The sequence below is a fragment of the Pteronotus mesoamericanus genome, unplaced genomic scaffold (assembly GCF_021234165.1).
Source record: "Pteronotus mesoamericanus isolate MK-2021 breed Mesoamerican mustached bat unplaced genomic scaffold, CSHL_Meso_final contig_180, whole genome shotgun sequence".
NCBI classification, from domain to species: Eukaryota; Metazoa; Chordata; class Mammalia; order Chiroptera; family Mormoopidae; genus Pteronotus; species Pteronotus mesoamericanus.
The window spans coordinates 5004102-5029434 of record NW_026555076.1 but is presented as its reverse complement, the minus strand read 5'-3'; the positions used below and the strand labels follow the sequence as shown (position 1 = coordinate 5029434).

The 25333-nt window shown below is 35.0% G+C and overlaps 1 protein-coding gene across 18 annotated transcripts in view; it reads right to left on the bottom strand.

Moving 5' to 3' along the window:
• The window catches only part of ADGRL3 (adhesion G protein-coupled receptor L3), a 464227-nt gene that overhangs the window by 95542 nt on the left and 343352 nt on the right, over positions 1-25333 (bottom strand). For all 18 annotated transcript variants that reach the window (XM_054566788.1, XM_054566790.1, XM_054566791.1 and 15 more), the window contains 3 exons: positions 8015-8198; positions 7005-7127; positions 171-379 (listed from right to left, as the gene is read on the bottom strand). In XM_054566788.1, coding sequence (XP_054422763.1) covers positions 171-379; positions 7005-7127; positions 8015-8198 — 516 coding nt within the window. The remainder of the gene's footprint in view (positions 1-170; positions 380-7004; positions 7128-8014; positions 8199-25333) is intronic.

Genomic DNA, 25333 nt, shown 5'->3' with positions numbered 1-25333 from the left:
TACATATTCAGAAACATTCTCCTCCTTCATTTAAAAAAAAATACCACTGTCATATAATAGATTTTTAATTGCTTTATTTCAAATTATAAAAGAAATTAATACACTTTGTGTTCATGCTATAACAAATATAGATAATGTGGACAACTAAACTTAACATGCCATTTTCTTACCTTAATATGTTTAACAGTGAACACTACAGGATCAGCCAAATAAACTTTATTACTGAATTCCTTGTTAATTGCTGCTGTAATAACAGGGGAATTGACGATAACAGAATGATTGGTGGACATAGCTTCTGTTCCCAACTTCATGCTGGCATTCTCCGTGGACAAATAAGGACCCAAGTTGTTATATAGAACAAAGGCCACTCTGATCTCTCCTAAAATAAATGCAAATGTGAAATATAAATTGGGGAGAAACTATGATTACTTTGCACATTCTACTTAAATTAGACAGTTCTAATTAGATTGTAATCAAATTGTATACTATATATTCACAACAAAAGCTAAACATTCATTTTAACCAAAGTGCCAAGTCATTCATTAGAGGGAAAAAAAGTGAACAGGTGCTGAAACTACATATTAGAATTAAAAGAAAAAACCACAATTCTTAACTTACCCCATTCTCATAACTTAATTCAAGATGGATCGAAGACATAAATATAGAAAGCAAAACCATAAAGCTTCCAGAACAAAATATAAATATTTTTGTGATCTTAGGGAATGCAAAGGCGACTTGTTAGGACCCCAAGAACATTAATCATAATAGAAAATAATGGTAAACTGACTTTTAGCAAAATTGAACACATGTCTATCAAAATGCAGCATTAAGAAAATGAATAGGCAAGCCACAAACCAGGAAAAAATATATTTATATGATTCATAAACACATAAATCATTTCTGCTAATCAATTGCAAAAGAATAAATACCACACTAAAATGACAAACTACATAAACACACACTTTAGAAAAAAGGATAGATGATAGGCTAAGAAACATATAAAAGTTATCAACATCATTAGTAATGAGAGAAGTAAAAATTAAAATCACATTGAAATACCATTTCATACCCACTAGAATCTCTCAAATCAAAAAGATTGTCCACACTAATGCTGATAAAGATGTGGAAAAATCGGGACTTTTGTATACTGCTGGGGGAAGTATAAAATGGTTCAAGTACATAGAAAAATGTTTTGCAATTTCTTATGAAGTCAAATATATATCTACCTTTCTTAGATCAGTGAAAATGTAAATTCACAAAGAAAAAAAAATCTGGTGTAAGAATGGTTATAGCATCTTTATTCATAATAGCACCAAACTGGAAACAACAAAAAACTAATCAATAGGAGAATAAATTATGGCATATTAGTATAATGGAATATAATATTCATCAATAAAGAAAAAACTACCATACTGACAAATAGAGCATCATGATTGAATCCCAAAAACACTGAATTAGACAATACAGACAGAAAAGGGTCCACACTGTAGGATTTTGGTTATATAAAGCCTAAGAACAGGCCACAGTTGTCTACACAAATAGTAAGAAGAAGAAAATAATTTCTTCAGGTGGGCATAGGGAGCTGAGCAGAACGGAAAGAGGCCAGGGAATTTTCTGGGTAATAGAAGAAAGAGATTTATAGCTTATATTATAAAGTATTATGGAGGATATGCACAACTGTCAAATTCATCAAGCTAAATACTTAAGGTATGTGCATTATATTACATAAAAAATAAATACAAGGATTCCAATTTTTACCTGTCTTAAACCTCAATTATGTTCTTTTAAGGTCACTACTATCTCCATACATACTTCCACCTAATTTTTTGCCTTATGACAATCTCTTACAGATAATCCTCTGTAAAAGTAACTGTCTTTTGACACATTTTTAAAAATCATCTTGCTTTTCTTAAAAGAAAGCAAGCCTTCCATTACGAATTCGTATTGCTCCGATAAGAGAAAAGTACTGCCCTGATTATTATGGTTATTAAGATAAGTAAGTCACAGTTTTTGTCCCTTGAATCTCAGAATCGAGTGGGAATACAGACAAATAGATTTTTTTTTTAAATTAATTTATTTACTTTTTAAATACATTTGTCTCTGCCTTCCCCCCACTCTTTCCCTTGCCCCCTCCCACCTTCCCTCCCTCAGCTCTTCCCCTTTGGTTTTGTCCATGAGTCCTTGCTATATGTTCCTTGACTTTCCCCTTCCCTTCCCTTTCCCTGCCCCCCCCCTTCCCTCTTGTCTCTGTTGATTTCTTTTCCTTTCAGTGTTGCTGGTCATATTTTCCTTGCTTCTTTGCATTGTTGGTTAGGTTCCGCTTATAGGTGAGATCATATGGTATTTGTCTTTCGCCCCCTGGCTTATTTCGCTTAGCATGACAAATAGATTTTAATATTTTTTCTGAGGAAGTTAGAAGACTGCCCAAAATCTAACCTGTGCTCCCTCCCATATTTGGGAAATTCCTTCCTCTAAGGGATGTATAGGCACAAAGTTGGCATACATTTGCTTCCCAGCCTGCCATGCAAAGGGTTGCTCTGGGCTCCTCAGCTAGACACATCCAATCAGATGCACTAGCCTTGGACTTTGGATGACGATTTAGTGATACGGGCAAAGGAGGCAGAGCAACAGCAGCCTTTACTTGTGGCAGCAATGACAGCGATGATTCTGCGCAATGGTATAAGCTGCTGCTAGCAGCCTTCTTGTTTTTATATGTTTTGGGGGCCTGGCTCTCCAGCCCTCTCAGTTATCCTATGATATATCTATTATGAAGAGCTACATAAAGGAAAGGGACTTTCTTTAGCTTTCAATCCACAACTGTTAACACAGTACAGAGCAAACAATAGTTAATTCACCAAATACTTTCTGGATTCTTACAACACAGAATTGAATTTTAGTTCCTTCCTTCTAGATTTAATATAAAAATGCTGATTTTTAGAAGGCTAAGTATAAGAACATCTATGTATTTTTCTTATTGACTATAACAACTTTTATTTCATTGATTTATAATTGGCTGATATTCATACCAATTTCCGCTTGCAAGATGGTGTCATGTTACTGCTACTGTAGGTGGCAGCCAGAAATGCGCGGCCAGAAGGAAAAATAAAACAGGGCCCCCACCATTGCAATCTAACAAAGAACTTAAAACAGGAGTCTGGAAACATGAGGATGTCATGTCTCACCAATTAACTCAGCAGTCCTGAGCCTGGTCCAGTAAGATTGCCAAGTATTCCAAACATCACAAACAAGGATAGCACATGAGGAAGGGAGTCTTTGAGACTCTGCTGGGAGAGGGAGCCTCTGTAACGATTTCACTAACTAAGACAAAGAGCCTTTACTAACTGAGAAAGAAAGCCTCTGTAGCTCTATATTATTCCCAAGATTTAGAAGGGGGAGAAAGAGGGAGAAACCTAGAAACTAACTAAGGTATATAACCCCTGAACCCCAATAATCAGTGTACTCAGATTAGCTGAGTGCCCACTTGCAGCCTCAGCTCAAATGTATAGAACAAACTTACTAACAAACTTGCTAACAACTTTATTTCCCCTATACATGGGCATTTAGACCAGCTAGGTTCTCACTTCCCACTTCGTGCCTGTGTGTGTTTCATAAATAAACTTGCTATCTCGTTTCCACTATATGAGTTGTCTCTTGCTTGAATCTGTCTTTTGCAAGAGAGATAAGAGCCTAGAAACAAGCTCAGGGCAGGGGGTCCTGATTTGGGTCTCTCCCCAGTAACATTGCCATCTGACCTTGTTTTACTGGTGCCTTTAGTCATATATATATATTACTTACAAATTATCTACTCCAAAATTAATGTTTCTCTCTCTCTCACACACACATACACACACACACCACATTAACTTGATAAATAATATAAATGAACACAAATCATGATATGATTAATATAGACATATATTTTAATCTTCATTAGTTTTGTCTCTGAAAGTTCACATACTTATTTGATAAATTTTTAGTGAGTGGATCCATATACTAAGCACAAGTGTACTATCAGTGAATGAATTAAAAAAGTTCCCTGCTGTCATGGAGCTTACTACCTAGAGAGAGAGTCAGACAGCAAGTAGGTAATAATAACAACAACAATAATTTTATATAATGGCAAGTGAATAAGTGCTATGGAGAACTGGCATATAATAGTGATGAGAGAAGTATCTATCTTTAGGGAGATAGGGAAAACCTTCCCCAAAAGGTAACAGTTATCCTGAGTAGTGAATAATAAGTAGCTTCTATATAAAAATTGCAAAAATTGCATCCCAGGAAGGGAAAAAAAAAGTACAAAAGCTAATACAGGAACACCCTTGGTGTGTTCAAGGAACAAGTTCAAAACAAGAGTAGGGAACCCTTGTGTAGCGCTCGTGGTCATGTAAATTGGCAGCCACTAAGGAAAGCAGTATGAAGGGTCCCTCCAAAAATTAAAAATAGAACTACCATATGATCCAGCAATATCACTTCTGGGTATTTATCTGTAGTAAAAACACTAACTTGAAACGATCTATGGAGCAGACTTCTGTGTTCCCTGAAGCATTATTATACAAGAGCCAAGTCATGGAAATAAGCTAAGTGTTCTTAGATGGCTGAAGAGATAAAGAAAATGTGGTATATACAAATACAATGAAATATTATACAACCATAAAAAAGGAAATATGTGACAACATGGCTGAATCTTGAGGGCATTAGCTAAGTGAAATAAGTCAGACAGAGAAACAAATACTGCATGATCTCACTTATGAGGTCTGTCCAGAAAGTATCCATCCATGTACTATGGAAAATAGAGACATTTATTGAAGAAGAGACAAGAAACATTGTATGTAGAACAATGACACTTCAATCTCCTTCAAAGCAGGCACCTTGGGACCTCACACAGTTCTCCCAGTGTCATTAGCAACCGCTGCACCATGTTCTTTCTGCTCTGGAAGCAGAAACCAAGGAATGATTTTGCCACTACATCTTTCATGCCAATATCCTGTGTCAAAATCTCAGACACAATAGTTTTTGTAGTTCCCAGATCAGCTTCTAGTTCTCACACTGGCAGTCACCTATCTTTGTTGACTGCAGCCATGCACATTCAACACTCTCAGGTGTTCTGCTTGTTGCAGGCCTTCCAGAATATGGATCACTTTCAACAGATCCTTGACCATCTTTGAAGCATTTGTGCCACACTTTTATTTGTGCTGCACTCATTTCACACTTTTATTTGTGCTGCACTCATTGCACTGTCCCAAAAGCCTTCTGAGTCATCTGAACATTTTCCATGGAGGAATGTTCAAGCTTAACACAAGATTTGATGCAGATTTGCTGCTGTACTTGTTTAGTCATTTTGAATGTGATGGCCACACAGTACACATGTTCACTCAACAGCATCTACCATCCCCACTGACTAGTACAGTGAAGTCATCATTTTCACACATGTGCATTCTAGTCTGCTCTCCTCTGCTGCCAGGTTACATCAATGTTGCACAAACCATTCTCATTACATTAACAATGGCTGGACTTTTTCCAGACAGACCTCAATATGCAAAATCTTTGGGAAAAAAACAACTCATATAACTGACTGGTGGTTCCCAGAGGTGGGGAGTGGGAAAAAAATAGAAAAAAAATAGGTGAAGATGAGCAAAAGTACAGTATGGTGACTGTGGTTAGTAATACTGTTTTGCATATTTTAAAAGTTAGAAGAATACATCTTAAAAATTAAAAAAACAAACAAACAAATAGTAATTATCTGGTGATAAATGTTGACCAGACTTATTACGCTGTTCATTTTGCAATATATACGAATAGAGTATTATATTGTCTGCCTGAGATTAGTATAATGTTATATGTCAATCATATCTCAATGAAAATAAAGGACTGAGACTAAACTGTTTGGATCACAGACCGAATGCTAATAACAGGTGTGATGTGGGGGACATGAGGCAGGAAGGAAGTGGCCCAGGCAACATGTGGCTAGTTAAGTTATTTGATTTCATTTTAAATATAACTGTAAACAAACTGGAAAGATTACTGTTTCAGGAAGAAATTTGTCAACAGGATATGCTTTCTGAAGGCAAGGGTCAAAGGGGGGAAACCAGTTAGGAAGCTAATATAGGAATCTAATTTTGTTCTACATAAAATCTTATTGCTGCTTCAAAATTCACATTTTCAAATTAGCAACAAAATAAGGATTTATAACTTTTGTCTTCTAAGATTTCTAACACTTACAAAGTAATTTTCTTGGTGACAACAAGCTAATTTATTTTTCTTGATATTATTTAAATGGTTATTAAAAAAAAAACCAAAAAACTATTCACCCTGCAATATGAAACATCAGCTTTGAGTTCGTTGTTGTGACTTGAGGTCATCTTCCAATCACCAACAAGTTAAAGGATCTTACTTCCTTGGCAAAAATAGACTTTTTCAAATTAATATTAATGAAGCTGGAGATATACTTTCTCTATGGGATTATTTATTTAATTTCAATTGCCTTCAGTGAATTAAACCCTGTCCTAAACTGACCTAAGACTTACATTCCACAGGAGCATCTCTTCATATTAAATTTTGTGTATAATTTGTGAAAGAAAAACATAGAAACACCCATTTCACAAAAATAACTGAATAAGGGAAAAAAACATGTAACTTTAAAACTATAACTAAGAGTTACCAAATCTGACAACTTGAGTAAGAGTTACTCCTTTTAAGGGAAAAAAATAAGATCATCTGAATTTTCTAATTTTCTAATTTTTCTCATATTCCACTTTGTGACATTTTAGTGCAACTGAAACAATTTCCAAATCTGAAAATGCTATAAAACAAATATTATTGCTATATTGTTTGTGCAGGAGACAGAAAGAGGAGGAATAGCAGGAGAATGAGAACAGTGACGCGACAGGAGACATACAGCAGAGGACTTGGACATCAGATTTTGAACAACACATTTACAATTCCAATTCAAGGAGCTATGCAATGCATTGACAAGTTTAATTCTAACAAGCTGTACTCTAACCTACCATTTCGGCCATTTTGCTTTAAAGTATTTGCAGAAAGCTGGATAGTGCTCCCATGAGCCATGGTTTCCGGAAATTTTAAGTCTTCTAAGTTCCCTTCTGTGCTCAGCCTTGCAACTTCCAACTCTGTTAACGGCAAAGGGATATCAGCGCTTATTGAGAAATAATTGCAAAGCTAAGGTAATTTCCTAAATCACTGGAATAGCTCTGAAATCAAAATACTGGAAATAATGTTCTATTTGTTATTCTTAACAGTAGTTCGATCTGTTATTTATAAAGTATTCTTTTACAATCATAAGTTTTTTTTTCAAAATAAAGCAAATATAAGCTACGAAAATCAGGCAAATAAGAATTCAAATGTGTCAGGAGTTGAAATTTAAAATTCAAACTCATATCCTTATACTTTGTCATTGGCTTAAAGTTTGTTTTCAAAATAATATCTTTATGCATTAGATAAAAATACTTTTATAATCTAGAGCCGCAATGTTATATCAATATTGATCTATTGTTAAATCTAATAAGTTGGAAACAGCTTTATCAAATCTTTTGAAATAAAGCTGTCAACTACATCCTTATATACAATAAAATAGATTTATACTCTTTATGAGCCAATAACACAATTATCAAAAATTGTTTTAGTGCCTAACTTAAATGACTGATTGCTTTACAGTATGTAATTGAGAGGCACTCCTATAATAACTGAAGTGAATCATAAGCCCTGTATTATGGGACTTATGAATATAAACAGATATACATTAAATACTAAAATAAAATTAAATAGACATCACTGTAAGTGATCTCAGGCTAATATATCCAATATTGGAATGTCCTAAGGAGGATAACATAGATGATTATGAGGACTTTTTTAAACCAATGACAGGTGATATTCTCTTAATTACAGCAAAAGAATAGAATATCATTCATAATATCTAGGCCACCATAGACACTTCTTCCTTTTCCCTCTCCCACTATACAAAGGTCTTTGGCTCTTCTGTATAGCGAAGGCCACTTACGAATATTGTCAGTGTTCTCCCTGACAATGTCGGTCTTCAAAAGGTTATCGGCCAGCACAAAAGCACTCTCCTCCACAGTGTCCAGCAACATGGTGGCTGCCCGGAGTTGATCACTTGTAGTCAGGTCCCTCCACGCATTCAAGGCTTGTGGCTGAAGGAGGTTGTTAACTGTCTCGACCATTGCCTAGAGAGGACGAACAGAATGACAGAGGTCTCCAGTGAACCCACCAGGCTGTCAGACATCCAAGAGTACATGTTGCCGAGCAAGCAAGGATCAGCAGTGTGCATGAGCTCAGTATTGTCCCAGCCTCCCCGGTGACATGCCGCAGCAGAAGCATTCATTATTTTGTTCTGTAAAACCCGAGCTGAGGCTTTGCAAGGCAAGAGGAAAACCTGCTTTTGTTTTGAAGGACAAAAAATATAGCCATGCTTGTTTCTTAGAATCAACAGCAAAGGCTTTTCATTAAGACTATAATCAGAGCTTTAAATTATTTGGCTGGTGAACTGTTGGCAAGTAATTTAAACCAATACTTCTATCACATCATCCACAGAAAATAATTTTTTTCTATACATCACCATCAAACTAGATGCTGAACACAACAAAAATTAAAAGGATGCCTATAGATAGGACAACACAGGAATTTGTTGCCTGTAGGTTGAGGCCTCACTCAGCAAACCATTTTTTTTTCTCTTAGCCAGCTAGTAAAATGTCAGAATGGGGAAAATATCAAAGCATACATACTCCCAGGAGCTTTGGATATGTTATGTGTGGAGAGAAACCTTCACACTGTTTACTGTTGTGGAGGGGAATAAACAGTTGGAACTTGCTACTTATGGCCCTCAGGTGTTTTTCCTTAAAAAAATCAGCAGTAGGTACACTCACACATAGAGATAAAGCACCACATTTCACATTGCTTCATCCAAAAGAATCATCTCTGTAGTTATATTTCCTGTGGTTAGCTTTATGTGCTAGGTTACAAAGGAAAAACAGTTCTCCAAAGAAGACCTTCTTAAAGTTTCATTCAGACACAGAGAATTGCAAAATAGAAAAATACAGCATCTGAAGTTTGAATGGAATCATACATCCCTGCGCCCTTTGTTTATGAAATACCCATCTTATCCAGAAATAAAGTTGAATAACCAGCCAACACAAGCAATTTCTAGGCAGCACATAGGGTTTTAAAACAGGATTCACATTATTGACAAGTTGGTAGAGGGACTGGGAGAGATTGGAGAAATGGACGCTACACTGCAGTGTTTTCTTCTGGTTGGTGTTTTCATAGTAACCAAGTAACAACTGTTAAAAATTCAGCTTCATAATGAAACACCTTGGCTGATAATTAACACCAGCTTCAAAAACTAATTTGCCTTTTGATAAAAGTTGTTTTTCTTGATATTTTTCCCAGCTATTCTGAGTTCTGGCCAAATATCAATTTCACTGGACTTTTATGTAAAATTGTCCTACTTGGAACTTGTGTACTTTGCATCATTAAAAAAAGAGTCTCTTATGAGTCTAATGAATGGGAGTTTAAAACATGACCTAGAAGCCAGACAAAAGCATTTCCGGATCACAACAAAATGATCTGCTTTCCAGGAAGTTCTCTGTTGGGGTAATGCCAACAGGATAAGCCAAAAAGGTTGGTGCCCGATAGAAAACAAACAAACAAAAGTTTAGTTATTTTCTAAAGCCAAATAGAAAACTCCAGTCTCTTAAATGCAGGAAGTATACTTTCTGGGATTAGATGATCTTCTGAATGCATTGGAAATGCTCTGAAAATCCCACATGGACAGGAATTATGCCTGGTCTTTAAGGAACAGTCAATTTAACAGTAGTCAGTAATCTTACATTTATTAATTTTAACTTCATCCCAGGGAAAAAAATTTTTGAGGATAATGTAATATTTATGTTCTGGCCTTTATTACTTTTAATTTAAATTAAAGATGCAAAAGGAGAAAAATAACAAGAAAAAGAAACAACTATGATCAACTCTGAGAAGTTTCTAAATAGGAACCTTTCTATAGGAGACAGCTTTAGCTAAAATGCCATGTCTTTGAATTGACAGCAATGAATCAAAGGCATCTCTTACTAATTTATCTTAGTTTTGCAACTGAAAATGTATAAAGGGCAATATTTCTTCATAGTTTTGAATTTTAGGTATATTTGCAACAACTGCATCTTCCCTAGAGAGAGTCTTCAGAGAAACCTTCTATTATAGCCCCCTAAATTTCCGAGTATACCATAGACACATCAGACGTAAAATACGGCCCTGGACCACCTTCTCACACCTCACACAAGAATAAATTCAAAATGGATTAAAGACTTAAATGTAAGACCCAAAAATCATAAAAATCTTAAAAGAAAACACAGGCAACAAAATCTCATACATTGCTGTAGCAATGTTTTTTGGATATCTCCCCAGGCAAGGGAAACAAAAGACAAAAAGAAACAAGTGGATTATGTCAAACTACAAGTTTTTGCACAGCAAAGGAAAACATCAGTAAAGTAAAAGACAACCCACAGAATGGGAGAACATGTTTGCTGATACATCTGATAAGGGGTTAATATCCAAAATTGATAAAGAACTTACAAAACTCAACACCAAAAAAGCAAACAACCCAATTAAAAAATAGGCAAAGGACCTGAATAGACACTTCTCCAAATAGGGTATGCACATGGCCATTAGACATATGAAAGTATGCTCAACATCACTAATCATTAGAGAAATGCAAATTAAAACCACAATGAGATACCATCTCGCACCTTTCAGAATGGCTATCATCAATAAATCAACAAACAACAAGTGCTGGTGAGGATGTGGAGAAAGGGTAACCCTTTTGCACTGTTGGTGGGAATGCAAGTTGGTGCAGCCACTGTGGGAGGCAGTATGGAGATACCTCAAAAAATTAAAAATGGACCTGCCTTTTGACCCAGTGATCCCTTTCTGGGAATATATCCAAAGGAATCCAAAACACTAATTCTTAAGAACATAAACATCCCTATGTTCATTGCAGAATTATTTACAATCACCAAGATATGGAAGTCGCCTAAGTGTCCACCAGTAGATGAGTGTATAAAACAACTATGGGGCATTTACACAATGGAATACTACTTGGCTGCAAAAAAAAGGAAAATTTTAGCTTTTACAACAGTATGGATGGACCTGGAGAACATCCTGCTAAGTGCTAAGTGTAAGTCAGTCACAGAAAGACAAATACAATATGACTTCACACATAAGTGGAATCTAATGAACAAACTGAACTAACAAGCAAAATAGTGACAGGCTCATAGAGAGCAGGCTGACAGCTAAAGGGTGTGGGGTGAGTGGGTGGAGGGGTTGAACAAAAAAGCAAATGAACTCACGGACATGAGCAACAGTGTGGTGATTGCAGGGCAGGGGGAGTATAAAGATACTAAATGGTATTAGAAAAAATACAATAAAAATTTAAAAAATAAAGAATATAAAAATGTTTTGTTGAAGCTTACATAGATAAAAGGTTTTTGTTTATTTGTTTTCTATGAGAAAAATATATAGCCCTAAAATCTGGGTAGGTAAAGCCACGAACCTTACATTTATTCTTCCTATAAAAACACTTATGATTGCTTATGTATAATTGTAAGGAAATATCAATACAAGGCTTGAGACACAAAGTTCTGTGGAATCAGAATGTAGGATTTGGAACTGTATCTGCTAATAAGTGGACTCTGCCACTTATTAGTTGTGTGATGATAGGCAAGTTATTTAACTTTTCTGTACTCCATCTGCAAATTGGCAAATAATAATATAATAATTTCATAAGGTTGCCTGGATCATAATAAATGCTTAAAATGTAATCTTTACATTAATTTGACATAAAAGTCCAGTATGGGAAGAAGAGAGGTTGTCATGGAAAGAAGTACAAGTCATGCCTGGTAATTGCAAAACATTCAATCTGAAGTGATATCTGGAATGAATAACTCTTCTACAATGAAATCTTCATGAATAGACCTTTTACACAACTTAACTTTAAAGACTACATATACTACATGAAGTTTGAGGAATGGAAGAGTATAGCAACATGCACATTAAATAGTTTATAATGTGTGTTCAAAAGGCTTGAACAAACCTGTTTTCTGCTACTGAGACAACCCAATTAAGTCAATCTTAATAATGACTTTATAATGAATACAGTTTGTTTAAGCTTTCTAAAGATGGCAGGCATGTCCCTGTTACCAACGTAATGAAGGTCAATTAAGTGGCTACAATTTCACAATGAGTATGAAAAATGTACCTATATTTTGTTTTCTTTATATATTTATGCATTTGTACATTTTTTACCCACCAATGATGACTTCAGATCATAAAATATTTTTTGTCAAAATTGTTATTTACATTTTTCTCATTAGGTCAATACCATCTCTTGGTTTATTTTTATTTTTTAAAGATTTTTTTATTTACTTATATTTTGAGAGAGAGGGGAAGGGAGGGAGAAAGAGAAGGGAAACATCAGTGTGTGGTTGCCTCTCATGTGCCCCCCACTGGGGACCTAAACCCGCAACCCAGGCTTGTGCCCTGGCTGGGAATTGAACCAGTGATCCTTTGATTCACAAGCCAGTTGGTACTCAATCCACTGAGCCACACCAGCCAGGGCAAAACTATCTTTTTAAAAAGAGGTTGATTTTCATTTTATTTAGTTACAAAGAAATGAGCTCAACTCTATGTAGAACAGGGTTGAGTAGGAAATGTGCAAAGAATTTGATTAAAGTGAGGTACTAGGACAACACTTTAATGTCCAGCAGCTCTCAGTGATTTCTCTTTTGTGCTCTAAATATTTTTCTGACCTAAAGTTTATATTCTAAAGTTGGAAGAAAATAAGATTGGTCCTGAATTTATCATAAAGAAACTTATATTCTCGCCACAATATGTTGACCCAGAAAGAAAAAAGAAATCACCTAAAGGTTTTGACATATACAGATTGAAATAATCTAAAATTTTGAGACATGAATTTAATGAACAGTGTCCTTGCCAGAATTTAAATAGTAACTCACTTCATTATCATTTTTAAATTACTAGAAACTAAATAGGAGATGGGCACTTGAAATGTGCATTCTACTTCTGCCACCAAATTTCAGTGTGCCTTTGGACAAATTTATGTTTTCTAACCAATCAATAAAATGTCAACTACCCACACACAAAAAAATGCATCATCATTATTCATATGAGGCTAGGGGACATCCCACTATTAGAGAACACCATTCTCATTACAAAGTTCATTAATCAGGCTCTGGAATGACTTTTGACTGTTTCTAAAAATGAAATATAAATTAAAAAGTGTCAACAGTCACTTAGATTCATACTAAGGTCATGGACATACCTTGTCCTTCTGGACATACATTTGCTTTACTAACTTTATTGAACCTCTTATAAGTATTCAGACCTTAAGTGAATTCATTTGACAAGTTTTACTCATAGTATATAACTATTGTATGTTTGTTAAAAATGCTGTAAACTGTATAATCATACTTTACATATTTTAAAAGGGAGGATTTGGTTGTTTGTTTTAACTACAGTGAAAAATTTTGAGGAAAACCAGTTCTATATCTTTCCAATAACAACTTGAAAAAAAATTCTAAGATCATGTGCTTGTGAAATAGCCCAGGATTCTGTAGCAAGAATACACAAAAGGATCAGTGGTGAGAAGCACATCAATGTGATTTCTTACCCAGGAGAGCAGTAAAATACAAACTTGGTAAACAGAATCACCTGGGAAACTCACCTACCCTCCTCCTTCACTTGAAAACAAACAAAATAATGATCCAAATCAGATGAATGTCTTGTGAAAAGATACATAACCTTATTACCAATGCATTTTTCTGAAGACAAGCTTTTTAAATCATGAACTCATCCAGAGTTTTGCTCAAGTTATTAAGTGCTCAAAGAGGTCTTTGATTATCTGTGTATCTAGGAAGAATGCCCCCACTATTAAGTCTATTACACGGATTGTTTTTTCTATATCATGTATCATTACCTAAAGTATCTCATATATTTATTTACCTAAGTGAGTCCACTAGACCATGATGCTCACAGGGAAGCGATCTTGCTCACTTGTGTTTTCCCTGGGGTACATTTTAGTACCTTGAGATATTTTGGGTGTATTTAATAAATGCTCATTAAACAGATAACCTCTTTTTACTGTCAAATCATTAATGACCTTATATAAAGTAGAAAAATGGAAAGCATCCTCTTCTAGTTCTAGAACTTTTTGCCACGTCTTCCAAGAAGTCTTCTGAGAGAATAGGTGCTCAGATATCACTATGGAATGGAAGACAAGCTGAGTTAGAGGGAATTAAGAAGATAATTAGAGTTCAAAGAGAAATGCAGAACCACAGGTTATTGTAGTGAATGCAGACCACTATGCATAACAATATATTTCAAAATATTAAGTATGCAAAAGCTCACTTTCAGTGTGACTCAATGAGGTTTTATTAGATATATATGATATGTATGATATGCAAAGGACAATGGAACTTACTGCTTGATAAACAATATGGAGTCTGTCTTCAATTTGCCTAAGGTCCAAGGCAGAAGGTAAGCACAAAATAGAGCTATAAATGCACAGCATATAAGACAAAAAGTAACAAATTCTTGCTGAAGAGGATGAAGATCCCAGAATTTGTTCAATTTTGAGTTAGACACTGAAAAAGAAATAAACTTTCCTTGATTATGAGAGGAAACCTAAGGCTAGAGGACATAAGCAAGTTGATGATAAAAAAGGTAGAAAATATGTGGGGTTTTGGATAGGGAAAATGTATGGTTCATGAAAAGAGTGTTAAAACATCAGTATGGTGGGAAATGGTAGGTAGAGGCCAGGTATTTGAAGATCTTCAGTATCATAGAATTTTGGGCTTTACTGTGTAAAAAAAAAAAAACAACAAAAATTAAAAATTTTTATGCAAAGGAATTATATAATTAGATCTCTTTTTAAACAAAATTTCCTCTGAAAACATATAAAAGGGTAAATGGAGAACAGATACATGAAGCCAAGAAGAAGAACAAAATAGGGAATAAATTCTATATAAGTTCATTAAGTTTTTAATATTTTTGCATTGAAACAAAACAAATTTATAAAAGTGCAGATTCTCATTAGGCAGCGCATTAGAAACTTAAGAGCAATTATTTCCTATGAGTAGTTAAATTTAAAATAATAAACAGCTTTTTTGTCAATGGACGCTGCTGAGTAAGCATCGTTGAAGTCTTTTCTCCTGCCGTCGTCTAGGTCAGAGTCTCCTAAAGAGCTGGAACAGCTACAGAAGCTCTTTATTGGAGGCCTGAGTTTTGAAACAACGGACAAGTGTCTAAGAAGCCATTCTGAGCAATGGGGAACACTTGCAGACTGTATGGTGATGTGAGATCCATACACAAAGCACTTCAAAGGCTCTGGGTTTGTCACACATGCCATTGTGGAGGTGGATGCAGCCATGAATGCAAGGCCACACAAGGTGGATGAAGAGTTATAGAACCAAAGAGGGCTGTCTCAAGAGAAGGTTCTCAAAGACCAGGTGCCCACTTAACTGTGAAGAAGATTTTTGTCAATGGTATTAAAGAAAACACTGACAAACATCACCTAAGAGATTATTTTGAACAGTATAGGAAAATTGAAGTGATTGAAATCATGACTGACCCAGGCCATGGCAAAAAGTGAGGCCTCACTTTTGTAAACTTTGATGATCATGACTCTGCAGACAAGACTGTTGTTTAGATATATCATATTGTAAATGGCCATAACTGTGAGGTAAGGAAATCCTTATCTAACCAAGAGATGGCTAGCGCTTCATCCAGCCAAAGAGGTTGAAGTGGTTCTGGAAACTTTGGATGTGGTTGTGGAGGTAGTTGTGGTGGAAATGATAACTTTGGTCATGGTAGAAATTTTGGCAGTTGAGGTGGCTTTGGTGGAAGCCATGGTGGTGATACATATGGTGGCAGTGAAGATATAATGGATCTGGTAATGATGGAAGCAGTTCTGCAGGTGGCAGAAGCGACAATGATTTTGGCAATTACAACAATCAATCTTCAAATTTTGGACCCATGAAAGGAGGAAACTTGGGAAGCTCTCCTGGCCCCTGCAGTGGTGGAAGCCAATGCTTTGCCAAACCACGAAACCAAGGTGGCTGAGGCGGTTCCAGCAGCAGTAGCTATGGCAGTGGCAGGTTTTAATTACTGCCAGGGAGCAAAGCTGAGCAGGAGAGAAGAGCCGGGGAAGTGACAGGGAAACCACAGGTTACGACAGATTTGTGAACTCAGCCAAGCACAGTGGTGGCAGGGCCTAACTGCTACAAAGAAGACGTATTTTAGACAATGCTCAGGTGGACAGACAAAAACTCGAGGACTGTATTTGTGATTAATTGTATAATAGGTTATTTTAGTTTCCGTTTTGTGGAAAGTATAAAGCATTTCAACTAAGGGTTTTTAATGTAGTGGGGCTTTTTTTGTTTTTTGTTTTCACCCATGCTGTTGATTGCTAAATGTAATAGTCTGATTGTGACACTGAATAAATGTATCTTTAAAAAAAATCAATAAATAGCTGACTTTTTTGAAATTGCCTAGGAATTGTATTTTACTATTTACTCTGACACTTTGTATTTCGATATGTTCTGATAGTAATATTTCTTTATCAATATATACTATAATAATTTTGCTGAACAGTGTTGTTTTAGTCTTACTGTATTTTATATAGTTATATTTAAATATTTTTCTTCATGATTAAATATCAGCATATATAGAGAAATAAAAATAAGTTTTCAAGTCTGCTCTGCTCTCATCTCATTTTCTGACTACATTTATATGTCTAGCTTATAGTTAGTTATAATTAAAAAAATAAGAACAGCTTTTCTCTAATTCTTCATTTTTGTCCTCTTGATACAAAGTTTCTCAGTTGAGAATAAAATAAAATGGAGTATAAGTTTAAAATCACACTGAATAGGGAACATTTTACTTATGTTTAGATATTGATTCAAATCAAAATTTTAAAGGTCAAGTGTCATAAGTCTTCAAACCAGTTTTGAACTTGAAGGTTTTTTTATTAGAAGTCAAGTTGAGTGACTGATATTTACACATCTGATCCATAAACCTAAGGTTCTTTTTTATAATCACTGTAATTTAATATTATTAAGCATATAAAAACTACTAATCTTTAAACTCCCCTTTATATTACAGTGAAGTGTTGGCATTTTCAAATCTTAATTAAAGTTAGATTGTATAACACAACTGACCTTAATATAGTAATAAGAACCTTTAAGAATGGAACAAGACGAAACTAAAATTCCATAGAAAACACTCTGCCCCTTCAAGGGACCTCTTGTTGTTTAAAATTGTATTTAGCAAGCTATAATTGACTTACTTTATAAATCTCATTTACAGTTAAATAATTGAATGCTCCCAAATAAATATCTATGGTGTTACAGGAATTAAATGGAGCTATAAACTTAAACTTCTTACTAACTCAACATTATCTCAGCAAAAAGTAACTAAGCAACTTCAACTGGAATGCTGAAAGACAGACAGATACATTCTTTCCCCATCAAAATGATGACAATGGAGTGAGGCCAGACAATTAAACAAGTAATTAAGATACAACATAAGAGTCATTATAATAGTGGAAACACAGGGTTCAAGCTTGTATTGGAAAGGCTCCATCAAGAATAATCCCCAACTTAAAATACACACAGACTAGGCAAGCAAGGGATAGAACACGTGCCTATAGGTACAGAGGTGAAAAAGACTATGCACCTCAGAAGAACTGAAAACAACTCCTTATGGCAGAGCAGAGTGCAAATGGTTCAATAGCTAAATTAGTGAGTGAGTAAAAGCCAGTTTTCAAAGAGGTTTGCAAACTATGTTCAGTAAGATACCTGCAAATTCTTCCTAAAGGTAACAAGAAATCACTGAAAAATGAAAGGTAGGGGAGTGATATGTTATAATGGTTAATATTTATTTAATGTGTTCCAGACTCTAATCTGAATACTTTCTATGCATCAAGTCCTTTAATTTTGACAATTACCCAATAAGGTAGATATGATTATTATCCTCATCTTACAGTGAAAAAATTGAGTCTCAGAGAAATAACTTGCTAAAGGATAATTAGCTAACATAAGGCAGAATCAGGGTTTAAATCCATGCAGTCTGGCTCTGGGAATGGAGAAAAACAGAGATTCCAAAGATATTTAAAAGGAGATGTTGATTAATTAAGGACAGTTGGTAAGAGAAATAAAAAGTGCAGTGCACAGAATTTGGAAATAGGCAATGAGGTGACACTTAAAATGGGCATAAAGGAAGAGGGGCAAATTTCTATTCATTAAAAGGTAAAGGGTGCACATGCATTTGTGGGAAGAATGTGCTACACATGGTGAATTCAGAGTTACCTATTTTGAATGCAGGTACTTGACTGGTGCCAATTAGAAAGGTTTAGATAAGCCTTGCGAATGAGGAAAAACCTTTCCTCTACCTTTTTAGGTACTGTGACTGGGCCTGAGAATTAAACCGACACGAGATGGATTAACAGGAGAAAAGCACAAAAATTTTATTTAATGTTATGTACACACAGGAACTTTCATAGGAAAACTGAAGACTTGAAGAAACAGAATTTAGAGCCTACATATTTTTTTAAACAAAGAATGATAAATTTGCAACGTGACAAGATAAAGAAAAAAAAAGTTTAAGCTTCTAGCAGCAGTAAATTGAGGGAAAGTGACTAGAAAACACGTAAGAGAAACAAATGGAAGTTAAGAGTTATTTTAGTATGTTTGTTTGCAAAGATCCATTTTGGCATTGACTGACAGTCTCTAGTGATAAGAATGTTATTCTCTGACTAGTACACAGAAAATTTTATGGTCTTGCTTTTAAGCAGAAAGGGGGAAAGAAAAACATCTACTATTTCTCAATTGCCTTCATCTCAAAAAAATCAATATGCCAAAGTGGCTTATTTGGGGATGGGATGTTCAAACTCCTTCAGCCTGCAGGTTACTGAAATATCTGACATTGAGGTTTGGTATTGTAAATTCACGTAAGCTCATTGAAGCCATTGAAATGTCTGACATTACCCGGATAAACCAAGTACAGGGAGAAGAATTGATGGCCCAGTAACACTAACAAAAGGGGAGAAAATGCAGAAAGAATAATTGACAACTGAAATGAAGAAAAAGTAACTCGAACAGCATGGTATTACAGCAGTCAAGGGTTACCATCAGTTTCAAAATGAACTCATACATAAACGCATCCAAAAAGCCCTTCTTCTTAAAATAATAATAACAATAGATTATTTTTCTGGATAAATTGTAGAATGGTTGTAAAATTAAAAGAAAAAAATACAGAAAAGCTTCTTTTGAAGGATAATCAGTTCAATATTATGTACCTTTACTTTGAAGTAGGCCATTTTTTCATCAATAAATTTCTTTAGCATTTAATATCTGCCAACATTGTTTTAAACACTTGGGATACAATTTAAACAAAATAGAGAAAAGTGAGTCCGAGAACTGAACTTTCTGGCAAAGAAATTAAAAAAATAGATGATGGATAAATACATAGGTAGGAAGGTAGGCAGGCAGATAGACAGATGCTAAGTACCAAGCAAAATGAAAGGAAACAAGGCATGACAGGGAGAGCCAGAGTCAGGGGTCAAGGGTAGGGTTGAGGAGAGGGTGGCTTGTGATTTTATGTAGGACAGTCCAAGTGGGCATCATTGAAAAGATAACAATGCAAATAAGACAGAATTGTTGAGGGAGTTAAACGTGTAGATATTTGGAGGAGATATTCCAATCAGAGGGAACAATCAGAATAAAAGTTGCCAAGTGAACACATGCTTTGCATGTTCCAAAACCAGAAGGAGGCCACCTTTGGAGCGAACAGAAAGCAAAAAGTACGGTGGGGCTGAACCACATCAACTGAGTAGGTGAAGACCGCATGTAAAACTAGTTTGTGGGTAAAGGTTACACATTCAGTTATGTACATGGAATGGCTGAAGTGTCTAATTGATAATAAGATGAAGATATTGAGAAGTTAGCTTGAAAATTAATCTGGGAGTTCAGGAGAGCAGTCCGGGCTGGAGATAACATTTACGGGTCACAGGCACCAAGGTGGCTTTTATATCAGAGATATTACCAAGGGAGTGACTGTGCGAAGAGAAAACAATAGGAGTTAAGTGTTGAGCTAGAGGGCACTCCAACCTTCTGGGTTTGGGAGCTGAGTAGGAACCAGCATCACAATAGGAGAAAGCATCACAATAGGGAAAAATCTTCACAATAGGAGAAAGATCAAGACAATAAGTTGTCAGGATCAGAGTGTATCAAGGAAGAGGAAGTTCAACTCTGTCAGATTCTTCTGATTGGTCAAATAAGATAGATTGACAACTATTTTAGTTTAGCAGCATGATGCCATTAATGACCTCAACAAAAGCAGTCACAGTAAAGTGGTAGGGCAAAATACTGATGAGGTGAATTTAAGGGTAAAATGGGAGAGGGTTCGGCAGTAAGGAGTGTACACAAGGGTTTTGAGGATTTCTGCTGCAGTGGACACACTAGTCGGCAACAGGAATATAAGCCTGGGGCTTCATTTAAACAGTCAATATTTAGAGGTCACTTTGTATGTGCTAAGTAACAATTTAAAAGGTCTTGAGGATATAGAAATAAAAATGGCACTGTTCCTTCCCAAGGAGCTCAGAGATAGAAAAGTGAAGAGATATTAAAATACAAGTTATAATTGCTATAATGAGAGGAAAACTGAGGGTGTTTTAAGTTCACATAAGAGGGCATTTATCCAGACTAAGTGGGACAATGAATGCTTCCGCAGAGTAATTGACATATAAAGTGGGTGTTGACAGATTAAGTCAAAAGTACTGAGATGAAAGGATCACGAAAGAGAACAAATGTAGAAGTAATTTAAGCAGAAGGTATCATGACCACAAAGGCATAAAGACATGAACTGCAAGTATTTAGGTGATTTGGGAGTATAGAGTCCAAGAATGTGGAAGGGGGTGGTTAAAAGTATGGGAAATTAGCAAAAAAAAAAAAAAAGTCAAATTCTCAAACATTGTAGTTAAAAAAGGAAATTTTTTTCTTAAGAGAATAATGAAGAGTCTGTCTTTGAGTAGGGTCAAGTCATGATCAGATTTGCATTTTTAAAACATTATTCAGCAGCAGAGACAATGAATGTATTAACAGAAGTGCTAAATGTATAAAATAGCTGGTTAATATTATTTTGAGAATCACCTACATAAAAGTGATAGCTGAAGCTGGAAGAATGGATATTAGAAGAAAACTAATTTTGCAACCAAAATAATCTTGCAAAAATATAATCATGTCCCTAGTTAGAGCTCTTTAATGATATTCAGAACCTTGAGTCCTTTCCATAGTTTTCCTACCCTTGTATTCTCCTTCAGCTGATTGCTTCAGGATATTGGCCTTCTTTCTACTTCCAGAACTTTCCAACCCATCCTCATCTGACCATCTCTGGTCTGGGTGACCTCTGAACGTGCAATGCTTTTTCTCCTGATAGACACATTACTGAGCACATACTGCCAGGACTCAGCTTAATTGTCATCTTGTTAAAACATCTTCCCTGGTCAACAAAATCTAAAGTAACCAACTAGTCACTTGGACTCCCATGACTCTTTTCACTCCCTGCATACTGTTTCTGCCATTATCTTATTATTTTGATTTTGATTTAGTCTATTTCCTTTCCAAACTCCAGTATACTGAAATAGGATGTGAGCACTACAAGAGTAGAAATTCTGTCTCTACCCCTGAATTGCTATACCTGGAGCTTGTGACATGTGAGTGAATCAATAAATACTTCTATGTGCTTCTTAAAGTATAGAGGTTAATTCTTTTTTTTTAATGGAAAGTATATTTTTCTGAAATTAAAAGGACAGGCCTGTTGGAAAGTCTAAAAAACTGTCACAACTAGAGAAGCCTAAGGAGACATGACCATTGTAATATTATGCAAGTATGTATGTAGGTAGATATGTATGTATATATGTAATATAATGTGATATCCTGGATAGAATCCTAGAACAGAAGGAGAACAAAGGTAAAAACCAATGAAATCTGAATAAATTATCAGTATTGATTGATTAATGGTAATACATGTATACGGTAATAAATAAATTGTAATAAATGTAAATACTAACATAAGATATTAATAATTGAGGGAATTGTATGTGTAGAAGGACTATGTGAGAATTTTCTATAATATTCAGCCAATTTTTCTGTAAATCTAAAACTGTTTCAAAAAATGTCAGTAAAAAAAATTAAAAGTAAATACTTATAAAGAGTTATAAAATACAGAAATAGATTAATTACCACCTGAAAATTTATGAAACAACAATTCCACCTCACCCAAAAGGAATCACTCTGACAGTTTGTTGTGGTTCCCTTCAGACTTGGAAATATTTACACACAGACACAAACAAATGTGATCACTATAATAATGTTATCTGTTGATTTTTGCTTGCTTGTTTGTTTTTACTTCATAATATATCACACTCATCTTTTTAACTCAATACAAGATCTACCTCATTCTTCCTGTGGCTCAAGAGTATTCCATTATTTAATATAGCAGTTTATTCACCTGCTTCCCTACTGATGAAGAGTTAAGTTGCTTTGTTGACATAAACCCTGATACAAGTCTACCTTGTGATCAGCTCTACGTGTTTGTACTTTTCAGTAGTACAATAGTAACCTTATTTGCCACAAGTTAATCCCAAAGTATTTTTATCTGGGCAAGAAACAACACTTGATTTGTGACTGCATGAGAAGACTTATAAATAAATATTATAAAAATAAGAATGTGACTTTAAAAAATTTTCTCTTGTAGGCTATTTAAGAGGCTGATAACAGTGATTGCTTTGAAGGAGGAGAGCTGAATGACTGGGAGAGAAGAAAGATGTAAAGTTGTTCTATGTAACTCCAAGTGGAAATCACACAAACACATCACGACATCAGTGGCATGCCTCAAGAGTTAGCACTGCAGCCTGCCCACTATCTGGATTTTAAACCACAGTTCATATTAGCAATTTAAAAAGTTACTTGAAAAAAATAAAAATGTTATCTGAGAGTAATTTGAAATAATTGTTTTTTTCTTTAAACAAAATGATTACCCTCAGACTATAGCTAACAGAACAATCAAAACAACATAACAATCTGTTGTTAGGGCTCAGATGAAACCCAACTATTGTCATAAAGGTTATTATGTCAAAACTAGATGAATATATCAATGTTTATCATTAAATAAGAGTAAAAGATATTTCTGGTTGCATCCAAGGCTACTAGTTGCCCAATAACTCTCTTACCTTAGACACAGAATCACTGGATACTATGCCCATCTGCAAAATTCTACCTATTAATGTAGTGTTTAGCTATGCAGAATGACTAGCCCCTGGAATATGGTCAGAACTAGTTGGATGAGACTTCTATAACATAAGAGATGAATCTTTTGGTTACTAGTCTTTTTTTTTTCTGTTCAGAAATTAGCATCAAGTGATGATTGGAACCTCAGTAGCTATCTTGTCATATTGAGAATGGAAGCCCATGTGCTAAAGATTATAGAGCAGAAAAACAGATGCAACCTTGTTTTTTTGATGTTAAGTTTTCATGCTAATCCTGGACTGTCACATCTGCACTTCTTTTTTATGTGAGAATAAAGCCCTGGCTTGTTTAAGTTACCACAGTTATGTTTCTGTTACTACCAGCTGTACAAAATTCATACATTTGATAAGGGAGAATAACAAAATTATAACTCTGTTGGGAGCAGTACTAAAATATCATTTGTTTGGTTCCAAGCCATCAGGCAACTACTTTGCTGCAAATTACCCCTTAAAATTTCCATTTCTTTTCTGACCTGTACCGGAAAAGTTAATGATACTTCCAGAAAGTAGGATCTTAAATCTGTAATACTATTTTAAATATCTTTCTCCTTCTGGTTAGCTATGGGACGATAAAGCTGTTAAGGTAATAGCAAAATAAATTGATGTGTATTCTCTTGTTTGCATAGAAATATCTACTTACATTCCATGTATTTAAAATTTTTCTGAGGGTGAACTCATGTTTAAAAGCAAGGGTCATTAGAGTAGACTTGAAATTAACAATTTCACAATTAAGTAATGACTCAGGCTTTGATCAGGAATTATAAGAGAGAAGAGATTACCACTTGGTAAAATAAGTGAGAAAATACTTTTGTTTTAGACAAAAACATTTTATTTAAAAACAGAAGTGCTTTTGTTTCTTCATCCTCATTAAATTAAATTAAATTAAATTAAGCTTTTGAAAACAAGTACATACAAAACAGCAGCCAGGACATTTTGTTTACTTTAAGGAAATGTGTAAAATAGATGAGCCAGTCATAAATGACTTTGTTAAGGAGCCATCTCTGCTGACCTGACACATTAACTACAGACCTTTTGAGAGATTCTCAGAATGATTTTCCTTGCATGTCAAAGCAGGATTTCCACCGTCAACATCTATCATTTTCCTTCGGAGGTTTTGAATCACCACATTTATAAACTGCCCCTCCTAAACTCTTAAATAATACCTGTATAATTTACTCTGCTTACATTACATATAGTTTTATGTACTTTTAGGGCAACGACTGCTTTATAAAAGGATTTAATGACTGCAACTTATAGAAGAGAATTCTTATAACTTCTTAATCTAAAGAAAACTACTCTGGATTTGTAGATAGAAGTCACTTTTCTTTGATCTTAATGTCTTTTAGCAATAGGTTCAGGACACCAGAAACATGCAGAGTACAGATTTGTATTTTCTCTCTTACTGACACAAATCAAGTGCAGATTTATCAAGCTGTGAAATATATTAAGTTCACATGGTTTTAACAAAGGGTTACCAAACCTCAAGAACATGCTGCGATTCAAACTACTTTCAGATGTCCTTTTAATTATATTAAATGAAAGTTTGGGTTGGCTTTGATGCTTATGGGCAAACACTGAAATCTCTTGAAAGAGCTGCTAAAAGTACTCCCTGTTGCTGTAGTTAATATACTACAATTTATGCACACTGCTAGCCAATTTATTCTAGCCACTTTAACAAGGATATCCAGCCTGACAGGCCACACAGAAGAGTATCACAAGTCAAGCAAAGCACAAATCATTAGAGGACTCCGAAAGTTGTTTGACATGCACCACGGAGCTCTTTGTCACACAGCCAATTAAGTGACCAAACAAGGAACGCGAAAATACTCATTAATTTCTTCGCAGCAGTATAAATGGAGGTTAGAATTCTTCTTGTCTTATACACCAAAAGCACACAAGTAAAACTCGCATAATTCAATTTGCACA